Source organism: Balaenoptera borealis, assembly GCF_965194805.1.
Source record: "Balaenoptera borealis genome assembly, chromosome: 3".
NCBI classification, from domain to species: Eukaryota; Metazoa; Chordata; class Mammalia; order Artiodactyla; family Balaenopteridae; genus Balaenoptera; species Balaenoptera borealis.
In genome coordinates, this window is record NC_138866.1 from 8504109 (window position 1) to 8526746 (window position 22638).

The 22638-nt window shown below is 50.6% G+C and overlaps 1 protein-coding gene across 2 annotated transcripts in view; it reads right to left on the reverse strand.

Annotated features, from left to right (window-relative positions):
• The window catches only part of TUNAR (transmembrane neural differentiation associated intracellular calcium regulator), a 50625-nt gene extending 35589 nt beyond the window's left edge, over positions 1-15036 (reverse strand). Inside the window, exons 1-2 of one of the 2 annotated variants that reach the window (XM_082384641.1) lie at positions 14897-15036; positions 14298-14621 (exon numbers count right to left, since the gene is read on the reverse strand). In XM_082384641.1, coding sequence (XP_082240767.1) covers positions 14298-14309 — 12 coding nt within the window. In that variant the 5' untranslated portion in view covers positions 14310-14621; positions 14897-15036. The remainder of the gene's footprint in view (positions 1-14297; positions 14622-14896) is intronic. The other variant, XM_082384642.1, reaches the window with a different exon arrangement.
• Between the last annotated feature and the right edge of the window lie 7602 nt (positions 15037-22638).

Consider the following 22638-nt stretch of genomic DNA (forward strand, 5'->3'; position numbering starts at 1 on the left):
ACACATATATATGGAATCTAAAAAAAAAAAAAAATGGCCCTGAAGAACCTAGGGGCAGGACAGGGATAAAGATGCAGACGTAGAGAATGGACTTGAGGACATGGGGAGGGGGAAGGGTAAGCTGGGACCAAGTGAGAGAGTGGCATGGACAGATATACACTACCAAATGTAAAACAGATAGCTAGTGGGAAGCAGCTGCATAGCACAGGGAGATCAGCTTGGTGCTTTGCGACCACCTAGAGGGGTGGGATAGGGAGGGTGGGAGGGAGACGCAAGAGGGAGGAGATATGTGGATATATGTATATGTATAGCTGATTCACTTTGTTACACAGCAGAAACTAACACACCATTGTAAAGCAATTATACTCCAATAAAGATGTTAAAAAAAAAAAAAAAAGAATCCACCTGCCGATGCAGGGGACACGGGTTCGAGCCCTGGTCCGGGAAGATCCCACATGCCATGGAGCAACTAAGCCCGTGCGCCACAACTACTGAAGCCCGCACACCAAGAGCCCGTGCTCCGAAATAAGAGAAGCCACCACAATGAGAAGCCTGCACACCGCAATGAAGAGTAGCCCCCGCTCACCGCAACTAAAGAAAGCCCGTGCACAGCAACGAAGACCCAATGCAGCCAAAAATAAAAAATAAATAAATTTATAAAAAAAAAGATGCAGGACCTCCGGCAACAACCCCGAGAGAAGTCATCTCTCTGTGCTGCCACCTCTTTAAAGCTTTCAAGGAAACAAGAAGTGAGAAAGCCAGAAACCAGAACCAGACAGGGGTGACTGCTCGTGGGCTTATGGGGAAGAAGCCCCTGCTTAAGTCCCTTCTCACAAGGAAGGCCCATCCCCGGTGAAGCGCCAGTGGAAAGAAGAGGCGCAGAGTCAGGGGGGACATTCCGTTCCCAGTTCTGGTTCTAGCCCAGGGGATACAGACGAGAACCTAGAGGTTCACGGTCCAGGAGAGGAGAACGGCCCGCAGAGTGGGGACTGGAATCGAGAGTGAAGGAGTCCCAGAGGAAACCGTAATTCAAAAGACACGCGCACCCCAGTGTTCACTGCAGCACTATTTACAATAGCCAGGGCATAGAAGCAACCTAAATGCCCATCGACAGACGAATGGATAAAGAAGATGTGGTGCATATATACAATGGAATATTACTCAGCCATAAAAAGAAACGAAATTGGGTCATTTGTAGAGACGTGGATGGACCTAGAGACTGTCATACAGAGTGAAGTAAGTCAGAAAGAGAAAAACAAATATTGTATATTAACGCATATATGTGGAATCTAGAAAAATGGTACAGAAGAACTGCTTTGCAAGGCAGAAATAGAGACACAGATGTAGAGAACAAACGTATGGACACCAAGGAGGGAAAGTGGTGGGGGGGGATGAATTGGGAGATTGGGATTGACACGTATACACTGATGTGTATAAAATAGATAACTAATTAAAAAAAAAAAGAATGTGGGGCTTCCCTGGTGGCGCAGTGGTTAGGAATCTGCCGGCCAATGCAGGGGACATGGGTTCCAGTTCTGGTCTGGGAGGATCCCACATGCTGTGGAGCAACTAAGCCCCTGAGCCACAACTACTGAGCCCATGTGCCATAACTACTGAAGCCCACGTGCCTAGAGCCCGTGCTCCGCAACAAGAGAAGCCACCGCAATGAGAAGCCCGCGCACCGCAACGAAGAGCAGCCCCCGCTCGCCGCAACTAGAGAAAGCCCGCGCGCAGCGACAAAGACCCAACGCAGCCAAAAATAAATAAATAAAACAAATAACTTTTAAAAAAGAATGTGCATTAAAAACAAAAGAGAGAGAGAGAGAAGTAGTACCGGTGGAGGGAGGAGAGGAAAGGAGAGGACGGGGAGGGAATGGAGGGCAGGGAGGGTAGGTGCAGGCAGGCCTGACTTTTCCATCAGATGCAGGGGGCACAGGGCTCAGGACTCACAGAAACGTTTCCATTTCTTTTAAAATCAGAAGAAAAAAATGAACTTTTACTTAGAAGAAAATGCTTTGATATATAACGTTAAAATATTCACCTTGGTATCAACTCAGTCATGAGATACAACTTTTAATACTTGTTGATGCAGAAATGTTCACGGAGGCAAAAGTGCCAAAGGGCCCAAGAAAGTGAGCAGAGACCAGAGTGCAGGGGAGGGAGGCGAGGGCACGAAAGGGGAGGCGAGGTGGGGCATACACGGGGTCTGCACCAGCACCGCTCTGAACCGAAAAGCAGACATGGGGCTCGTAGCAGCTTTGTTTGCTTCTTCGCGGAGCACACCTGCAAGGTGGACGGGAGTGTGCCGGGGTTTAGGGAGCTCCGGTTTTCCGCAGAGCAAGGTGGTCAGTGTTTATAAATGTCAGGGGGGTGACCGGATGTGCTCAGGATCCTATCGCCTGGGTCACACCCTACTCCGCCGCCTACCAAAGTCCACCCCCTGTACAAGCCACCAATGCTCTCCATGGTGGCTTAAAACGTGCCCCAAATTCTGCAACGCACTTCCCATCAATGTGGGCTCCAATGTGGGCAGCCTTGGTGATTTGTTTCTAAGGGACAGAATATGCCGGAAGTGATGTTGTATGATTTCCAAGGCTTGGCCATAAAAGGCGATACAGACGGCCCTCCCACACCTCCCTCCCTCTTGGGACATGTGCACTGGAGCCCTGAGCCACGATGTAGGAAGTCCAGCTGGCCTGGCCCACCTTGCTGGAGAGACCACGTGGAAAGGCCGCACAGAGATCCGAGGAGCCCCAGCTGCACAGCCCCCCACACCCCTAGGCTGTGTGCGTCCTCCTGGGCCAGGTACCAGGCATGGAAGTGAGGAAGCTTCTGGATGATTCCAGCCACAGCCACAACCTGACTGATCTCACAGGCCTTCAGCAAGAACCATCGAGCTGAGCCCAGGCGGCCCCTGGACTTAAAGGATGACTAGTGTTTGAAGTCACCATTTGGAGGTGTTTTATATGCAGCAATAAATACTCTCTAAGCCTTAGTTTCCCCATCTGTAAAATGGGAATAAGAAAAGTAACTGCTTTATTGAGCTCTTGCTCAGATTAAATAAAATAGTCCATGGAAAGTATTTATTCAGCACAAAGTCTCCACCCAGAGTAAGCACCTAGTATATAAAAGCTATGGGGCTTCCCTGGTGGCGCAGGGGTTGAGAATCTGCCTGCCAGTGCAGGAGACATGGGTTCGAGCCCTGGTCTGGGAAGATCCCACATGCCGCGGAGCGGCTGGGCCCGTGAGCCACAATTACTGAGCCTGCGCGTCTGGAGCCTGTGCTCCGCAACAAGAGAGGCCGCGATAGTGAGAGGCCCGCGCACCGCGATGAAGAGTGGCCCCCACTTGCCGCAACTAGAGAAAGCCCTCGCACAGAAACGAAGACCCAACGCAGCCAAAAATAAATAAATAAAAATTAAAGGGCTCTATTGAAGAAAAAAAAAAAAAAGCTATGATTATCACTAATTGTTATTATTACGGCCATTGTACAGAAGAGAAAACAAGGTCCAAAAACGCGAAAGCAAATTGTCCGAGAATCGCACAGTGAGTTAGATGCTCCATGGCTTGACTCCGAAAACAGGTTCAACTAAAACACGCATGCCCCCTGGAAGAGGCTGTGACAGTAATCAAAATCTCATTGAAGAACTGCCATTCCCATCTGGGAGGGGTTAGGTCCTTGACCAGAAAAACAGAGGGACTGAGGTCAGACACTCAAAATGTCTTCAGAATAATCACCCTGCCTACCTGCGTGGCACCCGTACATTTTCTAAAACATTTAGCCTCCCTCCACATGAGGATAATATTTTTTAGCTCTGCTCTACTCTTCCATTAAAAATAAGTGTAAATAAGGTGGTGAAACCTATGAAACCTGCCAGCAGGTAGATTACCTCTGTCCCGAACTGCCATAACATACGGGCCTCCCAAGATTATTTATCTAAAACATACATTTACCAAGTTTGGGGGTAATAACCTGGGAAAGTTTGCAAACAATTCCTTCATGTTCCTGAGGGCTGTGACGGACGCACTTCACGAACGGGAACTGTACTTATATATCTGCCTAATAAAGCCTTGAAGGTTTTACTGTTCTGAAGTCAGCCGGCAGGACTGACATCAGCTTCTCACGCATTTGGGAGAACCTCCTTGATAAGGCGAAACACAGCCAGGAGAGCCGGGTTGTTCCAGAAGCTCATCAAACAGATCCCCTTCCACACAGCACCCCTCACTCAGCCACTAAGAGGCCTGGAGCCACTCCTAGCACTAAGCAAGCTCTGTCCCTGGTGCTGGGGATGCAGGAACAGACAGCTGGGAGGAGACAGAGACACCGATGCAGATGCCAATGGCGGTTTGGGCTAGACTCGGGTACATCCAAGGAGCTTGGAGAGTCTGGGTGGCAGGCTTTCCTGGATAACTGGTGGGGCTTTTCATGATACCCTGAGCTCCAAACGGACCTCAGCGTCAGTTCTTCCCATGCCCAGACGCTGAGAAGCATTCTGATTTGCTCTGATACTGTTCTCTCCTTGCATCAAACATCCACACAAGCTTCAGAAACGAGCAAGTGAAGAAAGGGCCAGAGATCTAGGGGTATTCCCAGCCCCCTCCAATTCTGGTTGCCCAGGACCCTGGCTCTGGGCCTGGCTTCCAAGAGGAAGGGCAAAGGAACAAGGAGAAAGCCACATCCTCTGTGACTGGTTGGGGACAAAGCAGTGTGAGTACAAACTGTCCATTTCCACATGGACTTCCGCCAACACTGGGCACTGGCCAGCTTCAAAGATCATGACCAACTCCAGAATGACTTGATGCCCTGCTGGGTTCCAATCCCACTGTGTGACCTTGGGCCAGTTGCTTCTCCTCCCTGGGCCTCAATTTTTTGACCTATCAATGGGGCCATTGAGAGGGTGGAGCTGCATCCCTTTCCCGAGCCCACATTCTGGGGTGGTGAGCTCTCCAGCAGGCGGCAGCTCTTCAAACCGCCCGGGATGCTTTGCCCTTGGCATGATTTTGCAGTCAACCTCTCCTAAAGAAGGCTCTTTTCCAGGGCCAAACTCCCCAGAAACAGCTAAGAATTTGCCCACTGGACTATGGAACACGCCTTTTCTCTCCCTCTCCTTCTCTTAGCAGTGAGAAGGTAGAGGACCCCTGGGACCCTCTTCCTTGGGTCCACCCCACTGGCTCTGCAGAAGTCACCCATCCCACCGAGCATGTTGATTTCAAAGTTAACGATCAGAATGGCATGGGCTTTGGTTCCTGAAACTGACCCCTTTCCAGCCCATTGAGCCCGTTGCTGGGGGAAGCTGGGGGAAGCTCAGGGAAGCTGGCCGGCGAACGCATGCCTTGGATTCGCTCAGCTGTGTTTGTAGGTCTGGGAGCATTGTTTTTAGGCCAGGAGCAGCCTGAATGCGTTTGCAGGGGTGCAGGGAGACCCACGGCTCAGTGAATCAGGCTGGGACACCGCCTGCTCCATTTCCCGTTGGCCGGAGTCCACGACGGCTGGGCAGCAAGTGCTACAGCCAGTGGCCACCTCGCTTCCCCTCCGAGTCCGGCAGGGTCAGTGGAGCTGGGGTCTGGGCAGCGGGGCCTGGAGGATCACTCAACAGAAACAGAGCAGTAGACACAGGGCATCAGAGAAACAGGGCCTGGAGGTCACGCCCCAGACAATCACGCTTATCCTGCACAGACGACGCCTTCTTTTTATACACCTTTTAATACATTTATACCTTTTACACACCTTCACCATAATACAGACATTACAGGGGAGCAGGAAGCAGGACCACCAGCTGTCTTGTTAAAGCCCACACCCTCACGCAAGCACTTCCCATGGCTCCCCATCACCTGTGAGACACGGCACCCTCCTTAACCTGGCACTCCAGGCCCACTCCCACTGGGACAGGACTGACGCACCTGTGCTCCAGCAGCCCGACGCTACAGCCCTACACCACCTGCTCACCTACCCCTGATGGTCCAGCCTCTGCACATTTGCTCACACTCTCCCTCCTGCCTGGAATGGCTTTCGCCCTCATCTCTGCTTGACAAATTCCTACTCATCTCTCAAGGCTCATGCCCCCACCCTCCCCCATCCAAAGCCATCGTTCCCACCTTTGCCTTCTCGGGGCACGTCAACCACTCTAATTAGCTACAGGGTAGTTACGCGTTTCCCCGACTGTCTCTGAGTCCATTGAAGACAGAGAGCATCTTTTTTTCCCTGTATCCCCACACCATCCTACCTGGTGGCCTCTCAGTGACGGCCTGGTCCACGTGTCCACTGCAGGAACCTGTGAGATGGATGCTACGAGTGAAAGTGGTTCTTTCCACGAGATTCAAGGAGAAGCACCTACCATGCGCAGGACCCAGTAGGGTCTGAGGTTTTCATGGCCTTTTTCATGCGATACGCTGCCGGGCAGGCTGGCTTCAAGGGACCCTGAACTAGTGCCATGTGTTGACTTGTCTAAGACACTCTTTACGTCTTAAATCTCTACACCAGGTTACGCGGTCAGGTCTCCTTGGAGGCGAATCTTATGAGATGGTCCATCTCTCCCTCCTACTCGGCACACACTCAATATTTCTGAGATCGGTTTGCTTCACCCGGGCCCCAGGAGAGCCACTCCTGAAAAACAGGCCAGAGCTCCTCTTCCCCGGTGGGAGAAGACAGAGGCCAGAGGACTATGGTCCAGGCCTCCCTGTTCCATCTTTATGAAAGCAAGAGCCGGAGTTGGAGACGAAACCAAGCAGACCCCAGAGCCGCTGCGTCTCCCGTGTACGGCAGGCCTGCAATGATGCTTGGACATAGCTGCTGCCCTGGGAATGTTTGTGGAAGGAAGAGGAGGGATGGCAGGGCCCCCGGGGTTAACTGTGGCTGAAGAAACATCCAGCCTAAGGGAGGGGATCAGGGTCTTTCTAGAAGATTCCTCTGAAAGACATCTCCAGGCCCACTTCAATGATCCCGTCCAGTGATGACTCACCCCATAATATGGTGCTCTGAATTAAAGGACTGCTCCTAAAACAGCATGTATTTGGTGGAGGGCCTGGAAGCTGAGACTGGCCCCAGGGAGCGTGAGAGCATCTGTCTGTACAGGGTTTCAAAGCAGTGGGGGGGACAGAGAAGAGCAGCTCCTTGGGGCTGTTCCCCACCTGCTGAGCCCCCTTCCTTGTCAGTCCCCAGGTCCCATGGGCTCACGGAGAGTGACCAGGCTCTCGGGCAGCTGTGTGGGTTTCAGGAACGGCACGAAGCCGGTGTGGCTAGAAGGGGAGAAGCAAGGGGAGGTGGCAGGAGTGGAGGTCGGACCCAGGGCCAGATTGTGCAGGGCCCTGGAGGCCTTGCCAAAGTCGTTGGCCATTGCTCTCAGGGACACTGGCGAGCTCTGAGCAGAAAAGGTCATGGTCCTTTAGAAGGCTCCCTCTGGGGGCCACTGGAAAGCAAACTGTAGAGGGCAGCAGGGAAGCAGAAAGAGCAGGAGAGAAGAGAATGGCTTGGGTGGAGGTGGGGAGAGTGGCCAGCATGGGAGGGGGCGCCATATTGTGAGTATTTTGGAGCAAGAAGGGGGATGAGTGATTAACTACCTATAAGAATCAGTGGTTCTCGCATTTTTATTGCTCCTGAGATAAGAATTACTGGGAGGGTGCTAAAAATACCGACTCTGGGCCCCTACCCTCTGAGGTTCTGACTCAATAGGTCTGCCACAAGGCCCAGGAATCTGTATTTTAGCAAGCTCCCCGGATGCTTCCGTGGAAGTGGTACCTGGATCCCGCTTGGAAAAAACCCTGCATGGCTCAGTCCTTGCACTTCACAGCCAGTGGAGGGCCAGAGTGGGGCAGAGGCTTGTGCCCAGGTGCCCAGGTGAGACAGGGCTGACAAGCAGGCCCCCTCACTCCCAGGCTGGGCTCTCCCCACTGAGGGCAGTGGTGCCGTGCCAGGCCTACAGCAACAGGAGCCACGCGTGGATACACTGCAGCTGTCTGTGGTCCACCACTGCAGCCCCAATGCCTTGCAGCGCCTGGAACAGAGCTGGCGTTCAATGGATCTTTGTTCTGCTGTTGACAGTCCACCCCTGTCCGATGGAAGAATGACCCCAGTGATCACCAAAGTGATCGGGCAGGACCAGGGAGGCACACCCAATGGAGGAGAGGGCACCATGCCTGGACAGATGGACAGGGCAGCTCTCCAACTCCACAGGGATATCCCGGAGCAGGCTTATGACAACCTCAGCACCTACAGGAAATTTTCGGACCGATGTTGATCTTGTTGGTAAAACTGAGAAAAGTCTCAACACTCCCTTTTAGAGAACAAGTGTATTCTTCTACTCCTGCTTTCTGGGTGGAGAGCACGGGCTTCCATTTCTACCTTTAATGTTTAACACTGCAAAGCCGGGCTTACTTTTTCAGAAGTTTTCAATAAAGCCCTCTCAGCAAGTTAATGGGACTACATGCACTCATAAATCATTTTCAGCTCATGCATGATGCTCTCAAGGCATATTCACTTTATTGAAAAACAGAAGACTTGTCAATATTGATCATTAAAAGATGATGGCCATTATCATCGATCTTCTGAATGAAAAGGAATCAAGAATCTTTCGGGGGGTGGGGCGGGTCACACAGAGGCCAATGTAACTTGAGTGGTTTATCTGTGGCAGAACGAAATGGTCTTGGTCAGGATCCCAGACTATATTAGCAGACATAGGCTCAAAACCTGGGATGATGGAAAAACAGGAAGCCCTGGGCACTCCTTACGTGTGCTTCTGCTTGGGGACGCTAAATGAGGCATATAGAGTGGCTCACCACAGTTTGTTGAGAAACTGAAGCGAGAATACACAGAGCCTCCCAAACACCCCACCTGACCTGTGATTCTGGTTTCAACGATGTTGAGTGCAGAAGCATTCAGCCTAGCAAATACTAAGGCAAGCCCTCAAAGTCTACCAGAAGGGCTTGTAAAGGTGTAGGTTTTTAAACCCATATAGAGTCTCATTCACACTTGTCACAAGCCACATAAGAAGACAGCGTGAAACATATAAAATTCTTTAGTAAATTTAGTAAAATTTTGTGCTTCTAAATGCTGGAAATGGGTGTTAAATCATTTCTACTTACTAGGCCCCAAATAAGTGTTCACAGGAATCACAAATCAGAGGCCAGGGACTTCACTGCCCTCTTGCTTAACCGCCGATGCCTCTCTACGGCCACTTTTGCATTCTCTGCCATTGACTAGCCAAAGGTACTAAAAATCTGGCCCAGAACTGAAGCTACCAGGAATCTGTTCTCTCAAGGCTTGGGGGCAAAGGGTACAAACTCTATGGGTCTCACTAGGGACATGCAATGTAATTTCTCATTCACCATATCGAAAAATTGTGCTGGCTGCTAAGACGTTTTGGTATTTTACAGATGACAGGTGAATCACAATTGAGTCTTCCAACTCATTCTGTCTGCTTTTTCTCATTAATCACCTTTCATGAAACTCGAAGCTCTTGGCACAGAAGCCGTTCAGGAATCCAGAAGAGGTGGAGGGAAGGTCCTTTTTGTTAAGACATCACTCCTATGACATGGGCAAGGCCAGCATCAGTGCTGGAAGGAATTTAAACTGCTGGCGAAGACAGCCAGCTTGAGTATCATTACTAGAAGGTAAGGAAGGGTGATTCCAATGACTTCCCTTTATCTAACTCTGTAAATTGTGTGTTGCAGACAGGATTCTGGAATCTCCTGTCCTGGGTATGGATGAGACTCACCCAGATTTGTAGAGCTATCAGCAAAGACGGCAGCAGCTATACTAACGTGGGTGGACCTCCGCAGGCGCCACGAAATATCTGCTGTGACGGCATCTCTATTTGGGGGCTTGAAAAGTTCTTGAGACTGACCATTCCTCCTCTAAGTCCTGGAAATTCTTAAGAGCTGTAGGTGAACCTTTAAGTTCCTGTATATGTTCCTCCTACTTCTTTCTCTAGTTTGCTGTCTGGGGGAGGATTAACCCGTGTGGCATGCTGGAAGAGGAGTCACGCTCTTTCTGAAAGCTTCTGTTACATAACTTTTATTCTGTGTCCCTTTTCGCGAGGTGCAGGCTGGCAACGCCTTCCAAAACATCCCACGTGCCAGCTTGTGGTCACTTCCCGTAGAACTTAGGGTGACATGGCACCTAAGGAGTTATTTTAGCTTCCCCCGAAGAACTACCAACACTAACCCTTGTAGGGTAACACCTGGCTTATTTCTGAGTATCTTTCAAATCTAATACATTCGACATAGAGTTCAAAGAAATCCAGCATTTTGGATTCAGAAGTCTCTCAAGAGCCAAATCACCCCCATATGTTATATACATCAAATCTTTGGCATGCCCTCTCTGTGCCATAGTGTTATTTAAAAATTCGGGAAGAAGGACGCAATTTGGTTTCCAGACATGCTGCAGCATCAGTGGACATGAAGTGTGGCAGGTAAGGGAAGGATGCTTTCAACCCCAGCAGAATGCACTTGAAATCGTGCTTGTTTCTGCCATTCAATAACCGTGCGACTTTGAGCGACACACTTCAGCTCTCCAAGCTCAGGCTCCGAATCTAGAACAAGGGTTCGTAAGATCTACTTTGCAGAGCCGGGGGGACAAAATGTTTAAGGACTGGTGGTTCCTTTCTCCCGTTCTCTTTATCTGATGATGACTGCAGCTTCGCTAGGAAACCTGAGCTCTGACCACAGACTATTTAAAGTGTGACAAGCAAGCCTGCTCGGAGAACCCGGCAAAAACACCGCTGCCAAATCTACGAACTTCTCACCATTTTTCAGCTTCAGCTGAATTCAAGGCTCTAATTAAAGTACTTTCCATTTTCAAAACAACTGCAAACAGTAATTAAATACTTCCCCTCCTACCTTCCAGGAACAGCCTAAGACTACGGCGAAACCTCCATGTCCCCTGGACCTCGAGCTATACAGCTAGATGTGACATTTCTCCTACCCCGTTGACCCAAATTACATAGTGGCTCCTGTGGCTCCTGCCGCATGGACCCTAGAGAGGGTCCTGGCTCAGCCCTCTCCGTTGTGTGCCAAGATGCCACCCGCAAGGTGCCATGATGGGAAAGCTGGCATTATTGCCTTTAAGATGAAAAGTTCTTTCATCACACAGGATAGAGTCCCTGCTTAGAATAATCAATACACTTTTTTATAATAACCAGTTCTTTACTGTTTATACAGATGTTTAATTGAAAATGTTACGTAACCTTAAAGCACAGGGCACTCTGGAGCTATTAATAACCAGCTACATCCAGACTCCGAGGACTCTTAGAGTAGGAGGGGGTCTCCTGGCACTAATATATACACATGCACATGAACACGGGGAACATACAAATATACACACTCATTGCACAGAAGTAAATGAAGACCCCAAGAATGGAGATGACTTATCCAAGGTCACAAAGCCAATTCACAGCAGAGTCAAGAATAAATCCCAGGTCTCCTGGCCTCTGGAGGATGTTCCTTTTAGAGAAAAGGAACACGCCCCATAGGTACCTGCGTACATCCTTAACATTGCGCAAACGCTGCAGTATCCGAAGCGGGTTCTCACAATGCGGGGCTTGTCAGCTCTGATCAAAAGAGTTCCTGGTCTAGACTCCTGAGTTAGAAATGAGATGCCCACCAGGGAAACGTCTCATTGTTGTCATTCATTTGTGATACATACCCCTCCTGCTCTCCCAAGAGAAACATGAGGCACCTAGAATATACCTGAACATGACGCCATTATATATGGTGTGGAAGAGGTCAGCTTTAGCGATCTTCCACAAAAGAAGTGGGTTTAAGACAAAACAGAATCGAAAAGGGAGACTTTTTTTCTCAATTGCACACTTTCACGCCAGGAGGGTAAAAAAGAGCAAAAAATAAGAACTGATGAATTAAACACTGAATATGAGGAACAAGAGCAATATTTTTCTGTGTAATCAGGCTCTGGGTAGCAATAGTATGATATGTGACAGAAAAACTGTTCTCTCATAATTACATTATCATTTTCAAAAGTAACTTCATGAAGATTGTTTCTCTGCATTCATTTTTATTCAAAACCTCACCTGTTAGTCATGGGGAGCTAAAACACACAATGCTGGTAGATTAATATGTCCACACAAGATGCATTACTTGCCATTCACAGACCCCATGAGCTTGTCAAAAATGAAAGCTTTGCTCTGGTTCTGTAAATATCAAACAGTCATAAAACCCGCTGGGAGCTTAGTTTCTGGGAAAAAAAGGTGGGACATGCCCATTTCATTTGAGATTCAGTAACGCTTTAAAAGGTTCATTGATCCACATCTTTAAAAGACCTATAACAACCCCCTTAAGGGCCCATAGGTCAAGTGGACGAATTTAGCTGTAATCAACAGGCAAAGACTAAGTCAGGGTCTAAACATCCTAGTGGTCCCCCTTCCTTGTGACAGTTCCTCTATTACTGCTGAGAGAGGCTCCACCCTTCCCTAATATGATCAGCAAACAATGGAGAGAGGAGAGTCTAAAAATCACTTTATTTACTTGCTTTAATTGTTTAGGCTGAGAAGGTTTTACCTATGCAGCTATGACAGATTCTTTCTGAAAGGAACAGGCAGGCTCACCAGCTGGTCACTTTCGAGCCGGCTGGACATCTAGTTGATGCGCTGTATTTCATCAGTTCTTAGGGGTCAATGTCATCTCTCCAAATGAAATGCCTAACCTGTCCCATGAACCCAATCTGGCACGTTGGGACATTTTATAGCCACCATGCTTTAGCCCAATAAATAATCCACTAAAGCACTGCCCAGGCTTCACCTCCTTCGGGTGGAACCTGAATTTTGCAGCTCCCTCGAGCACCATATCCTCCTCTTGGAAATCAACAACCTATTCGACCAACAAGCTATCTGTCCAAATGTGTGGGTCTGATCAGCTCACACCCCCTAGCTCCGGCCTGTAACCCCCTCTTCTGCCACTCGAAGAATCATTTCACTGGAAGGGATCTGAGAGTTCATCCACTGTGACCCGTCATTTCACTGACAGGGAAACCGATGGCCTTTCCCTGCGCTGACACCAACACCATCCGAGTCCTGCAGACCACCAAGCTCAACACTTGGTGACTCAACCGAGTAAACAAGCCACTCAGACCAGGACCAATTGATTCCGCGTGGCTTCCCCTTTCAGGGTCGACCTAAACGCACTTAAGCAAACAGTTAAGAGCTACAAAACCAGAGAGTTGGGGGCAAGCTAAGGCCTCCTGCCTACAATAAACCCCCCCTCTCCTTTTCTTCTGGATTGAGATGTGGGAAGTTCTGCTGACATGGAGGGTCGGCAAATGTGAGCCAAGATAAAATTTCGGGCAGGGTTGGTTCCTACACAGTGGCCATCTGGGATCAGCCTGTTAAGTAACCATCTCTAAGACTTACACAACCAGGGGCAGGAGCTTTGATTAGTCCTCACCCTACAGAAAGGTTTACCACATGGTTCTGAGGCCGAGCATGTGCCGGGCACACACAGCATAGAAGAGGCACACAGGAGGATCTGAACTCTGCCCTTTCCCACCTTTCAGAGGCCTGGGAGAAACAGAATCCCAGGAAAGAGACCACCCAGGGGAACATATCCTCCTCCTACCTGAACAGAAGCGGCCGTGCACTTACAGATCACATAAGGGTGAGCAGCTATGTGATGGAGAGATGGACAAAAAAAAAAAAAAAAAATACGTGCTACCAGCAATTTATTTCATCCAAGCAGATACTCATCAGCACAAGTATTTTCACACACACACAGTAACTCCAGACGGAAGCAGTTAGTAGAAGAAATGGGACAGGTGTGTTTGTTACAAAAGGATCAGCTCGAGGGAGAGGTGGAAAGAGCACCCTGGTTTCCAATCCTGGTCTCCCTGGCTTGCGCTTCCTGGCCCTGTGACCTTGATTAAGTCATTCAACCGCCCTGGGCCTCAGTTTCCTCATCTGAGCCAGAGAAGAAGGGAAACGCACTTCCTCCGGTGGTTTGGAGACATACTACCCAGCACAGCCTGGACACCAGTTTCGAGGTCACTATATATGAGTCGACTCCCTCCACAAACGAAGAGTCTGAACCCAGGTGGCATATAGCATTATGGAGACCAAACAGGTCTCCTCCTGCCTGCGTGTCAAGCCCGCATCTGCCTCCCTGATGGCCCAGGAAAGCACCAGGTCTCGAAGGCGCCCGGGCAGTTCGGCCTCTAGGCAGGGTTTGGGGAACAGGGGAATCCAGGGGTTCAGTAAGAAACGCCGCAGGCTCTGGGTGGGGGCCGAGCAGGGGGCTCAGAGGCAGTCTCCGGGGCCGGGCGACGGGGCTTTGTTTCCGCGGCGGAGGGCCTGGCTTACCGAGCAGTGCATCCGGAGGCGGGCGGGGGGCGCGCGGGGCACGCAGCAGAGCCACAGCCTGGCCCGGGCCCGCGGTGCCTGAGCCGGGGGAAGGCGAAGAGGAGGAAGAGGAGAAAGAGAAGGCTGCCGCCGGCTCCTGCCTCATTCTCCCGGGCAGCGCCGATCCGCTGGCCGCCGCCAGCTGGGGCTGGCCGCCGGGCGCCGGACCCCGCGCGCGCGGCTCATGTCCCGGTCCGCCGCTCTCGAGGTGTGCGCGCAGCCGGGTAGTCTCCGGGCGGCGCCCCGGGGCTCCTCATGCCCCGCGCCGGGGCTCGGCAGGAGGACCTCGGGGAGGCAGCGCGGAGGAGAAGAGAGGAAGAGAGAGCGTGAGAGCGCGCAGAGCTGCGCCCCGCGGGTCCGGGGGTGGCAGGCACCCGGCAGGACCGCGCCGCCCCACCCACCGCGCCGCTGAGCCCCGCGCCGCGCGCCCGCCCGGTGGGGCGCAGAGCCCCAGAAACTTTAGCACATGGCCGGTCCGGCGGCCGTGGTGGCGGGAGCTGCCCCGCTCTTCCCGCTCTCCCTCCTCCCCGCCCCAGCCCCGGCCCCCGAGAGCAGCTTACCGGCGGCGACGGCGGCCGCGACAGCGGGGCGCCCACCCTGCCCCGCGCAAAGCTGTGCGCACCGGCTGGGAAGGAGGAAGGGGCTGGCTGCGTCGGGGTCCCTGCAAGGGAGGGGCACCTCGGCGGCGGCGAACCGCGCGGGTTAAGGCGTCCTGGGAGGAGGCGGCGGGCCAGCCTGGGTCCGCAGGCCCGGACGGGGGAGGGTCCGTGCGCCCCCCGCCCCCGCCCCGCAGCGCCGCTGCTGACGACGCGCCTGGGCTTCCCCGGCCCCGGGTCTGCGGAGCCCGCCCTGTTACCTAGCGACTCGCTCTGGGGAGCCTACGCTGACGCGCGCGACTAGCGGGGCTGCGGCAGCCGAGGGGAAGGGAGGGGAGGGGAGGGGAAGGGAGGGGAGGGGAGGGGAGGGGAGGGGAGGGGAAGGGAGGGGAGGGGAGGGGAGGGGAGGGGAGCTCCGGAGGTGGGGGGAGGGCGGGTGGCTGCAGCCGGAGCTCCTCCTTCCGCCTCCCCCTCTGCGTTGGGGAGGGGGCCCGGGGAAGACATCCTACAGCACGGCCCTGGAGTATGGGGGTGGGGGGAAGGCCCGCACCGAGCTGGGGGTGGGGGCTGATGGGGGAGGCGCGGAGATGCGCCTTCCCCTTAACTAGGGATGCAGCAGCAGGTGGCGGCGACGTGGCCCGTGGAGGCCCGGCGCCTACAGGCGCGCGGATATGGGCCCGGCCGGGGCGAGAGCGCGAGGAATGTGGCAGTGGGCGCGTGAATGTGTGTGACACGCTCCCACCCACGTGGCGTACTTGGGGACCCGAGGACGCGGGTGGAAGAGGCACCTCTTTCCTCTGGTCTCTCTCACTCCTTCCTGGACATTTTGCTCCTGCGCTGTCTCTTCATCATGGAAGCCCAGGTCGCTCAGCTCCCTTTTCTGAGCTCCTCCTTCCTTCCCCAAACCAGAAGGATGGACCAGGATGTCGGGGGCAGTTTCGTTGTGATCAAACCAACCCCAGTGTTGGCACCTCCCCAGCCTACCCCACTCCTGTATCCAGTTTCTCACATTGGGGGTGGACCCTTTAATCTGGCTCGGGATGCCTTCCTATTTTGGGATTTGGGGCCCCTCCAATTTCCCGCAATATGTATATAGAATGTGCCCTAAGTTACTTCACATCTTCTGTAAAATAGAGTGTTCATCCCCAAAGCTTGTAGCTAAATGCTAGCACCTAAGGTGCCCCACAAATGTGAACATGCATTAGCTGTAAAGCTACAGCCTGTCTCCTGATCCTTTAGGACCTCCCCCAAAATACACCCCAAAGCCCAGGAAAGTGGGGCAAGGCTCTGTGAAAGTCCTCATCGCAGGCAGGGACCACTTTTCTGGATGAGGGAGATGACTTGCCCAGGTCCCCTGGGAGCCTCAAAGCAAGCAGAGCCCAGGCCTCCTGATTTCCAAGCTCCCAAACACCACCACTGCCCCTCTTCAGCAGCTGGGTGCAGAGAGCCTCACTTCCCCACTCTTGGGAAGACCGCTCATTCCTGCCACCTCACCCCCTGGACCAAGCCCACACCCCTTCCTCACCCTACTGTCCTCTCTTCCTCTCTGGTGTGGATATGGGGAGAAAGAGGCAGAAGATGACCCCAAAGAGGAGAAGGGGAACCTCTTTGCCCAAGAAAGTTCCCACATCCTAGCAGTGGGTCTCACCAGGGCAGATCCCATCCCTGAGGATGCTTTGGGAAATACCAGGACCCGAGTGGGTTTTGTCAGCCCATTGACAGGACTCTTCCTCCGATGATGATGATGATCATGATGATGGTGATGATTATTACCATAATTATTATTCAGATGTCAGTAGCTCTTGTTGAAAAACCCTGCAAACCCATCCAAACAGAAACCTGTATCTTGAGAAACAGAGGCCCAAAGGCAGCACTTTTCTGAGAAAACCACTTTGCATCCCAGCCCATGTGCCAGGTGAGATCCAACATTTTCCGGTGAAATTGGGAGCAACGCTTGTGCCCAACCAGTTTTTACGGGTGGTGGCAGCCAGGCAGCTGGTCCACAGAAACTGCAGAAGGACTGTTTCCTGGTGCCATGTTGGCAGCCGGCTCTTTCTTCAGCCCAGATTTCCCAATATGCAGATATAAGTGGACATGTGATTTGGTCAGGGAACCCCGTGCTCACAATAAATAAAATCTCGGAGCTTGTATTCCACGCACAACCAGTATCTGGGCCCCACTATTTCAGCAAACAAGGCAGCCTGTGGGGAAATGTGATTTGACAATACAAACATCTCATTCACTGTGCACAAAGATTTGAAAAATATTGGCTTGCGTCAAAACCAAAGCCGGCATGTTCATCCTTTACAGTGCGTGTATGGGGGGTGGGGCAAGAGGGCAACAGGTGGGACTTCCTCTGCATCATATTGTTATTCCTCATGCTTTTCTTAATAGAGGTGGGGAATGTGTGAGCACGTTGAGATTAAGGAAACCCGTGAATCCCCAGGGCCACATCTTTCCAGGATGTCCATCTGCATGGCAGTGGAGGAACATCTCCCCAAATTTGTAAGGAGCGTTCACTGGAAGTTAGGCACAATACTAGTCACTAGGGGTGCAAAGATGAATTAGATAAACCCTCTGTCCTCTGAATCCTCCTTGAGACATTTATAGAGGGCTTAACTCATGCCGGGTACTCTAGGTACTGAGGGCTTTATCTACAAGTGCTAATTTTAACTGCCCTTCTCTGCGGGATGCTCAGAAACGTTATATAGGTTCCCTAAAGTCACATAGCTGGCAAATGAATGGACTTTGGAGTTGCAACCTGGTCTCCCTAACCCCAAAGGCCACGTTCCTAACCATTTCCCTATTTTGTCTGCCAGGCTAAAGAAAAATGGAGACAACAATAATATAGAAAATGCCTACCTGACATTTAGGATTACAAGTGAGATGTGTGTATAAAGTCACCAGGATTTGTTCCTGGAAGAGTCAACTGTCAATAAAAGCTACCTATTGTTACCATCATTAGACCCTCAATTTTATTTTGAATTCATAAGCTCTGTCTTATCAGGATTACCAAGTACTATTCTTGGAGGCATAGACAGAAGTGATAAAAGTGCAGACATCTGTCTACAGGACTGCAGCTGGCTGCACAGAGGAGGTGGCATTTGAGTTGGGTCTCCAGGCATGAGTAGATGTTGGGTATGTGGAGAGGACATGAGCAGGAATGGACTGATCAAGAGGAATGTATAGGGGAAATTCACAGAGCTATGAATAAGCAGCTCATGTGGGCAGGAGTTAAGACCCAAGACAGGAAAGCAAGAGGACGGACAGCAGCTGTGGAGACCACCGTTTCTGAGTGCCGGTCCCCTCCCTGAAGGCACAAGCAAGGACATCTTTTGAGCCAGGGCTATGGGGTGGTGAGTGGGGAGGGACAATATGGCAGAGAGCCAGAGAGAGGACCCAGCCTCCAGGCAACCACCAGGCAAAGGTTTACTGGCCGTGCTTGATGGGGGCACCTCCCATCACTCATAGGGGCAATGGGATCATGATCCCTGCCAACCTCAGTGCTTTGCAGGGCCACTGCGAGGGCCAGAGCCCACTGCATGGGTCCCTAAGTGCGAGAGCGGGCTTGGCAATGTGTAGTGGGTACATTGTATGCACAGGAGGCATAACCCATTCACTCATTCTCAGGATTTTTTTACAACTCATTCATTCATTTGTGCATTCATTCATTGAATATTATGACATTACATTTAATATTATGTTTATTGAGCATTTACTCTGTGCCCAGCACTCTGTTGGCTCTAGGCATTCAGCAGTGAACACACCGTGGTCCCTGTTCTCATTTTACTCACAGTCTAGTGGGGAGAGAGACCAGTCAGCAGGGTGGGGTGGCAAGACGGGGGCTCAGGGCTGTGGTGCCTGCAGGCCATGTGGTCGCACAGAAGAGGGGCTCTTCCCTGGATTCAGGGGATTGAGGAAGGTTTCCTTGGTGGGATGATCCCTCAGCCTCAAAGCTGGCAGCCTGAGACCTGATACCTGAGGTCTGCCAAAGCTGATACCTGGCAGACCTCATGACTGGAACCTGGGGCTTCTGCCTGGGTGGTCTGGTCCTGATGATTGCGGCCTCTGGGATAAGCAGCGTTGGTGCTAACGGGGCGGCTGAGGTAAAGGATAGGGCCTGTGGAGTGGGGAGAGGGTGTCTTAAAGGACAGGTAAAATGAAACACTGTTTTTGCCTAGAAAAAGAGGCTTTAGGTCTCAATCTTTCCTTTCCAACACCCATATTAACGTGGTTATCAAAATAAAATAACTCAGCCAACCACAGTTAAGAAGAGGTGAGAGACTTGGAATTAGGACAACTGAGGAGAGATGGGATCATGGGAGAAAAGGAAACAGATAACTTGGCAAGAGGGTATCATCACCTTAAAGAGCTGAAGGGCTTTCTTATAGGAGAGGGTTGCATTAGCTCCTACGTGTGGCCCCAAAACGTTGAACTAGGCCACCGGGGAGACGGTGTTTTCAGGACAAGGAAGGATAACACTTAGATCAATACCTGGCCCTCTGACTACTTTTGTAAATAAAGTTTTATTGGAACATATCCTGCCCATTCATTCATGTATCGTCTATGGTGCTTTCACGCTACAAGAGCAGACTTGAGTATTTGCTACAGAGATTGTATGGCCCACTAAGCCTAAATAATTTAGTATCTGGCTCTTTGCAGAACAGTTTGCCAACCCCCTGAATCAGAGCAACCCAGATATCAAGTGAGGTGCTTTGGGAGGGAGTGAGTTCCCCATCACTGGGGGTATTCAGCAAAAGCTAAAGTCCTATTAAGCAGTGATGTGGCTAAGAGTTTGAGTGACCTTTGAGATCATAAGGATCCAGCAGTTAATGACAATTATTCAAATTTCTTCAGTGCCTGCTGGTCACATAGTCACAACTATTGAAAAATAAATCTATCTTCAGAGCAGCCTCGGTCACGTCTACCGTGTTTCATCACTGGACCTGAAGTCCATCAAAAAGAGCAATGGCTTCCTCTGCCTGTTTAATATAAGGTAGATGATGGACAGATTCAGGCAATCTCAAGGGTGAACAGCTGGAGGAAATCTTTTTACACCCAAGCCTCTCTTACAAGGAAGACGCGGTCACATGTAAACTCATGGATGAATGACGGCATGGATCGTTTCTGGGCCACCAATGTACCCACGAGGCTCAGACGTTCCTCTGTGTTTCAAAGGGATTCGCTATGGAATAAGCTAATTTAGCTTTGTTAGGCTTCTGTTGGGGTCCCTGGGGACGTCATTCAGCAAACTTGGTGCCAGACCTTGAACTGGGCAGAGCACCTGCCCTTGAAGAGCTGGTGGCCTGGCCCCAGCTAGCTCGGCCAGAATGTGATGAGTATCTGATAGATCCCAAAGGCAAGGGAGAGACTTACTCGGCCAGGTGCATTTATCCAGCAAAGCAACATTGCTGCACAGCACTATTAACAGAAATTTGTTTTCTTTCCAAGTGGAATTGCAAAGAAAAGCCAAATGTTCTCTTTAGAGGGAAAAAACGTCTGTGGCCATTTCACTATCTTGTCCTCAGCTAGGTTGGATATAAACAGAGTCAATTTCCCCACCTCAGCTGTCTTGCAAAACCGTGATGGACACAAGAAAACATTTTCTCATGCAGTAATCCACAGCCTGTGTGCAGAAGCAAAGATTTTCCAACCAGAAAAGGAGAAATGCGCTTTATTACAATCCCCTCATGAAGCGCAGTGGCAAAGGCGAAATTGACTAAATACTGTTCCTAGCGTCCACATGAAGGACTGCTTCCCTGATCCTTACTGGCCGGGTCCAGTTTACACCGCGGTGAATTCCAGGCACTGATTTTCCTAAAGCCTTCCTTCCTCTGAGTCTCAAAGTAAAACAACAGCAGCAACAAGCTCATTTCACGTTTTTACATTTCGCATTTTTCTTACTGCTGCTTTTGTTTTCGGCTGACAGTTAGATAATCAAGATATCTAGTTGTAGGTTGCCTTTGGCAGGATTCCCAGCTGAGAGACAGACACCCCTAAGAGCTTTCTCCTGAGAAGAATTCAGATGTTATTCAAGCTCTGATGCATCCATTCTCAGACACTTAATCATACTCAAAACCCATTTGAACTGAAGTTTTCCTAGCTCTCCAGCTAGGGGGAATCTATTTTTTTTTTTTTTTTAAATGGGTCTTCTAACACCAGCATCCTGGTTTTTTGGTTGTTTTTTTTTTTAATTTAATTAATTAATTTATTTATTTATTTTTGCCTGTGTTGGGTCTTCGTTTCTGTGCGAGGGCTTTCTCTAGTTGCGGCAGACGGGGGCTACTCTTCATCGCGATGCGCGGGCCTCTCACTATCGTGGCCTCTCTTGTTACGGAGCACAGGCTCCAGACGCGCAGGCTCAGTAGTTGTGGCTCACGGGCCCAGTTGCTCCGCGGCATGTGGGATCCTCCCAGACCAGGGCTCGAACCCGTGTCTCCTGCATTGGCAGGCAGACTCTCAACCACTGCGCCACCAGGGAAGCCCCTAGGGGGAATCTTAGTGTTTACGGAGAATTTTAAAAGACCACAGAGAATGCTGAGGGCTTCCACCTGTCGAAAAGCAAAAGAAGTGCCACGGAAAAGGCTCTCAGTGTTCCATGCCTTCACGGGCATCCCTAAGCTGGCTACTCCTCTGCCTTGTCTTCCCCATCTGTTGTCTGTGACATGGATTGTCTAATCTCAATGCTGAGGCCTCATGTCCAACCTCACCTCTGTTCCAGGCCCCAGAGCCCACGAACCTCAACTTTACCCTGTTTTTACCATCTCCCTTAGCCATAGTTTGAATGGGAATGAAATCCTGAGTGAGGGTTGATTGGTGTGTGTGTGTGTGTGTGTGTGTGTGTGTGTGTGTGTGTATGACAATTTACAATGCAGGGAATGAGGTAATAATAGCCTGGTCCCCAGTTAACTGCAAATAAAATGATTCCTAGATATTTTATTCATAGTTACCTGGTGTCAGCATTCTTGGTTGCAGCTCCCAAGGTAAAATTGGAAAGTATTGTTAAATTAATCTCTCTGTGTACATTCAAGCACACATTACCTTATTCCAAGGATTACTATTAATGTAGTAATTTAGTTCTGCTGGGGAGATCTTCCCATAAAAGAGACATTTCCATATAATTACTAAAAATGTGAAGGTTGTTTAAGTCATTCATTCTTCCCTAGTTCAGCTATCCATAATGTTAATTGCTCTGAAAGCTTACAAATATCCTCCAGTGGACCATGGGAAGCCATGGTCATTAAGAGGTAACATGCCACAGAGCTGATCCATGATCAGAGACCTTGAACCTGCCCCGCTCCACCACACACACCCGGTTAACCATGTCATCTGCTAACGTTAAACACACCATCACAACGTCACCTCAGTCATGTGTAAGGAAGGAATCTCTTGCCTACAAAGAAGGCAGAGGGTTTCCCACCTTGTCTTTCCTATCAAGATCCTTGCTCAGACTTTTTATTTGTTCCAACAAATCGGCCAGGGCTGACTTGGCCTCTTTCAGACTCTGCATAAAACCAAGTCTTGTTCAAGGAAGCTGGTTTCCTTGCAGTAGGGTACCTCTAAATGAATAAAGAGGGAGGGGCTTTCTATTGCTTATGAAAAGGTATCTCATAAAACACACACATGCTGAATTGCTAGGGTGATTACGTGAATAACCCGTTTAGGAACGTGTCCAAAGATGTTTCATTGATTTAAGAAATCTTGCA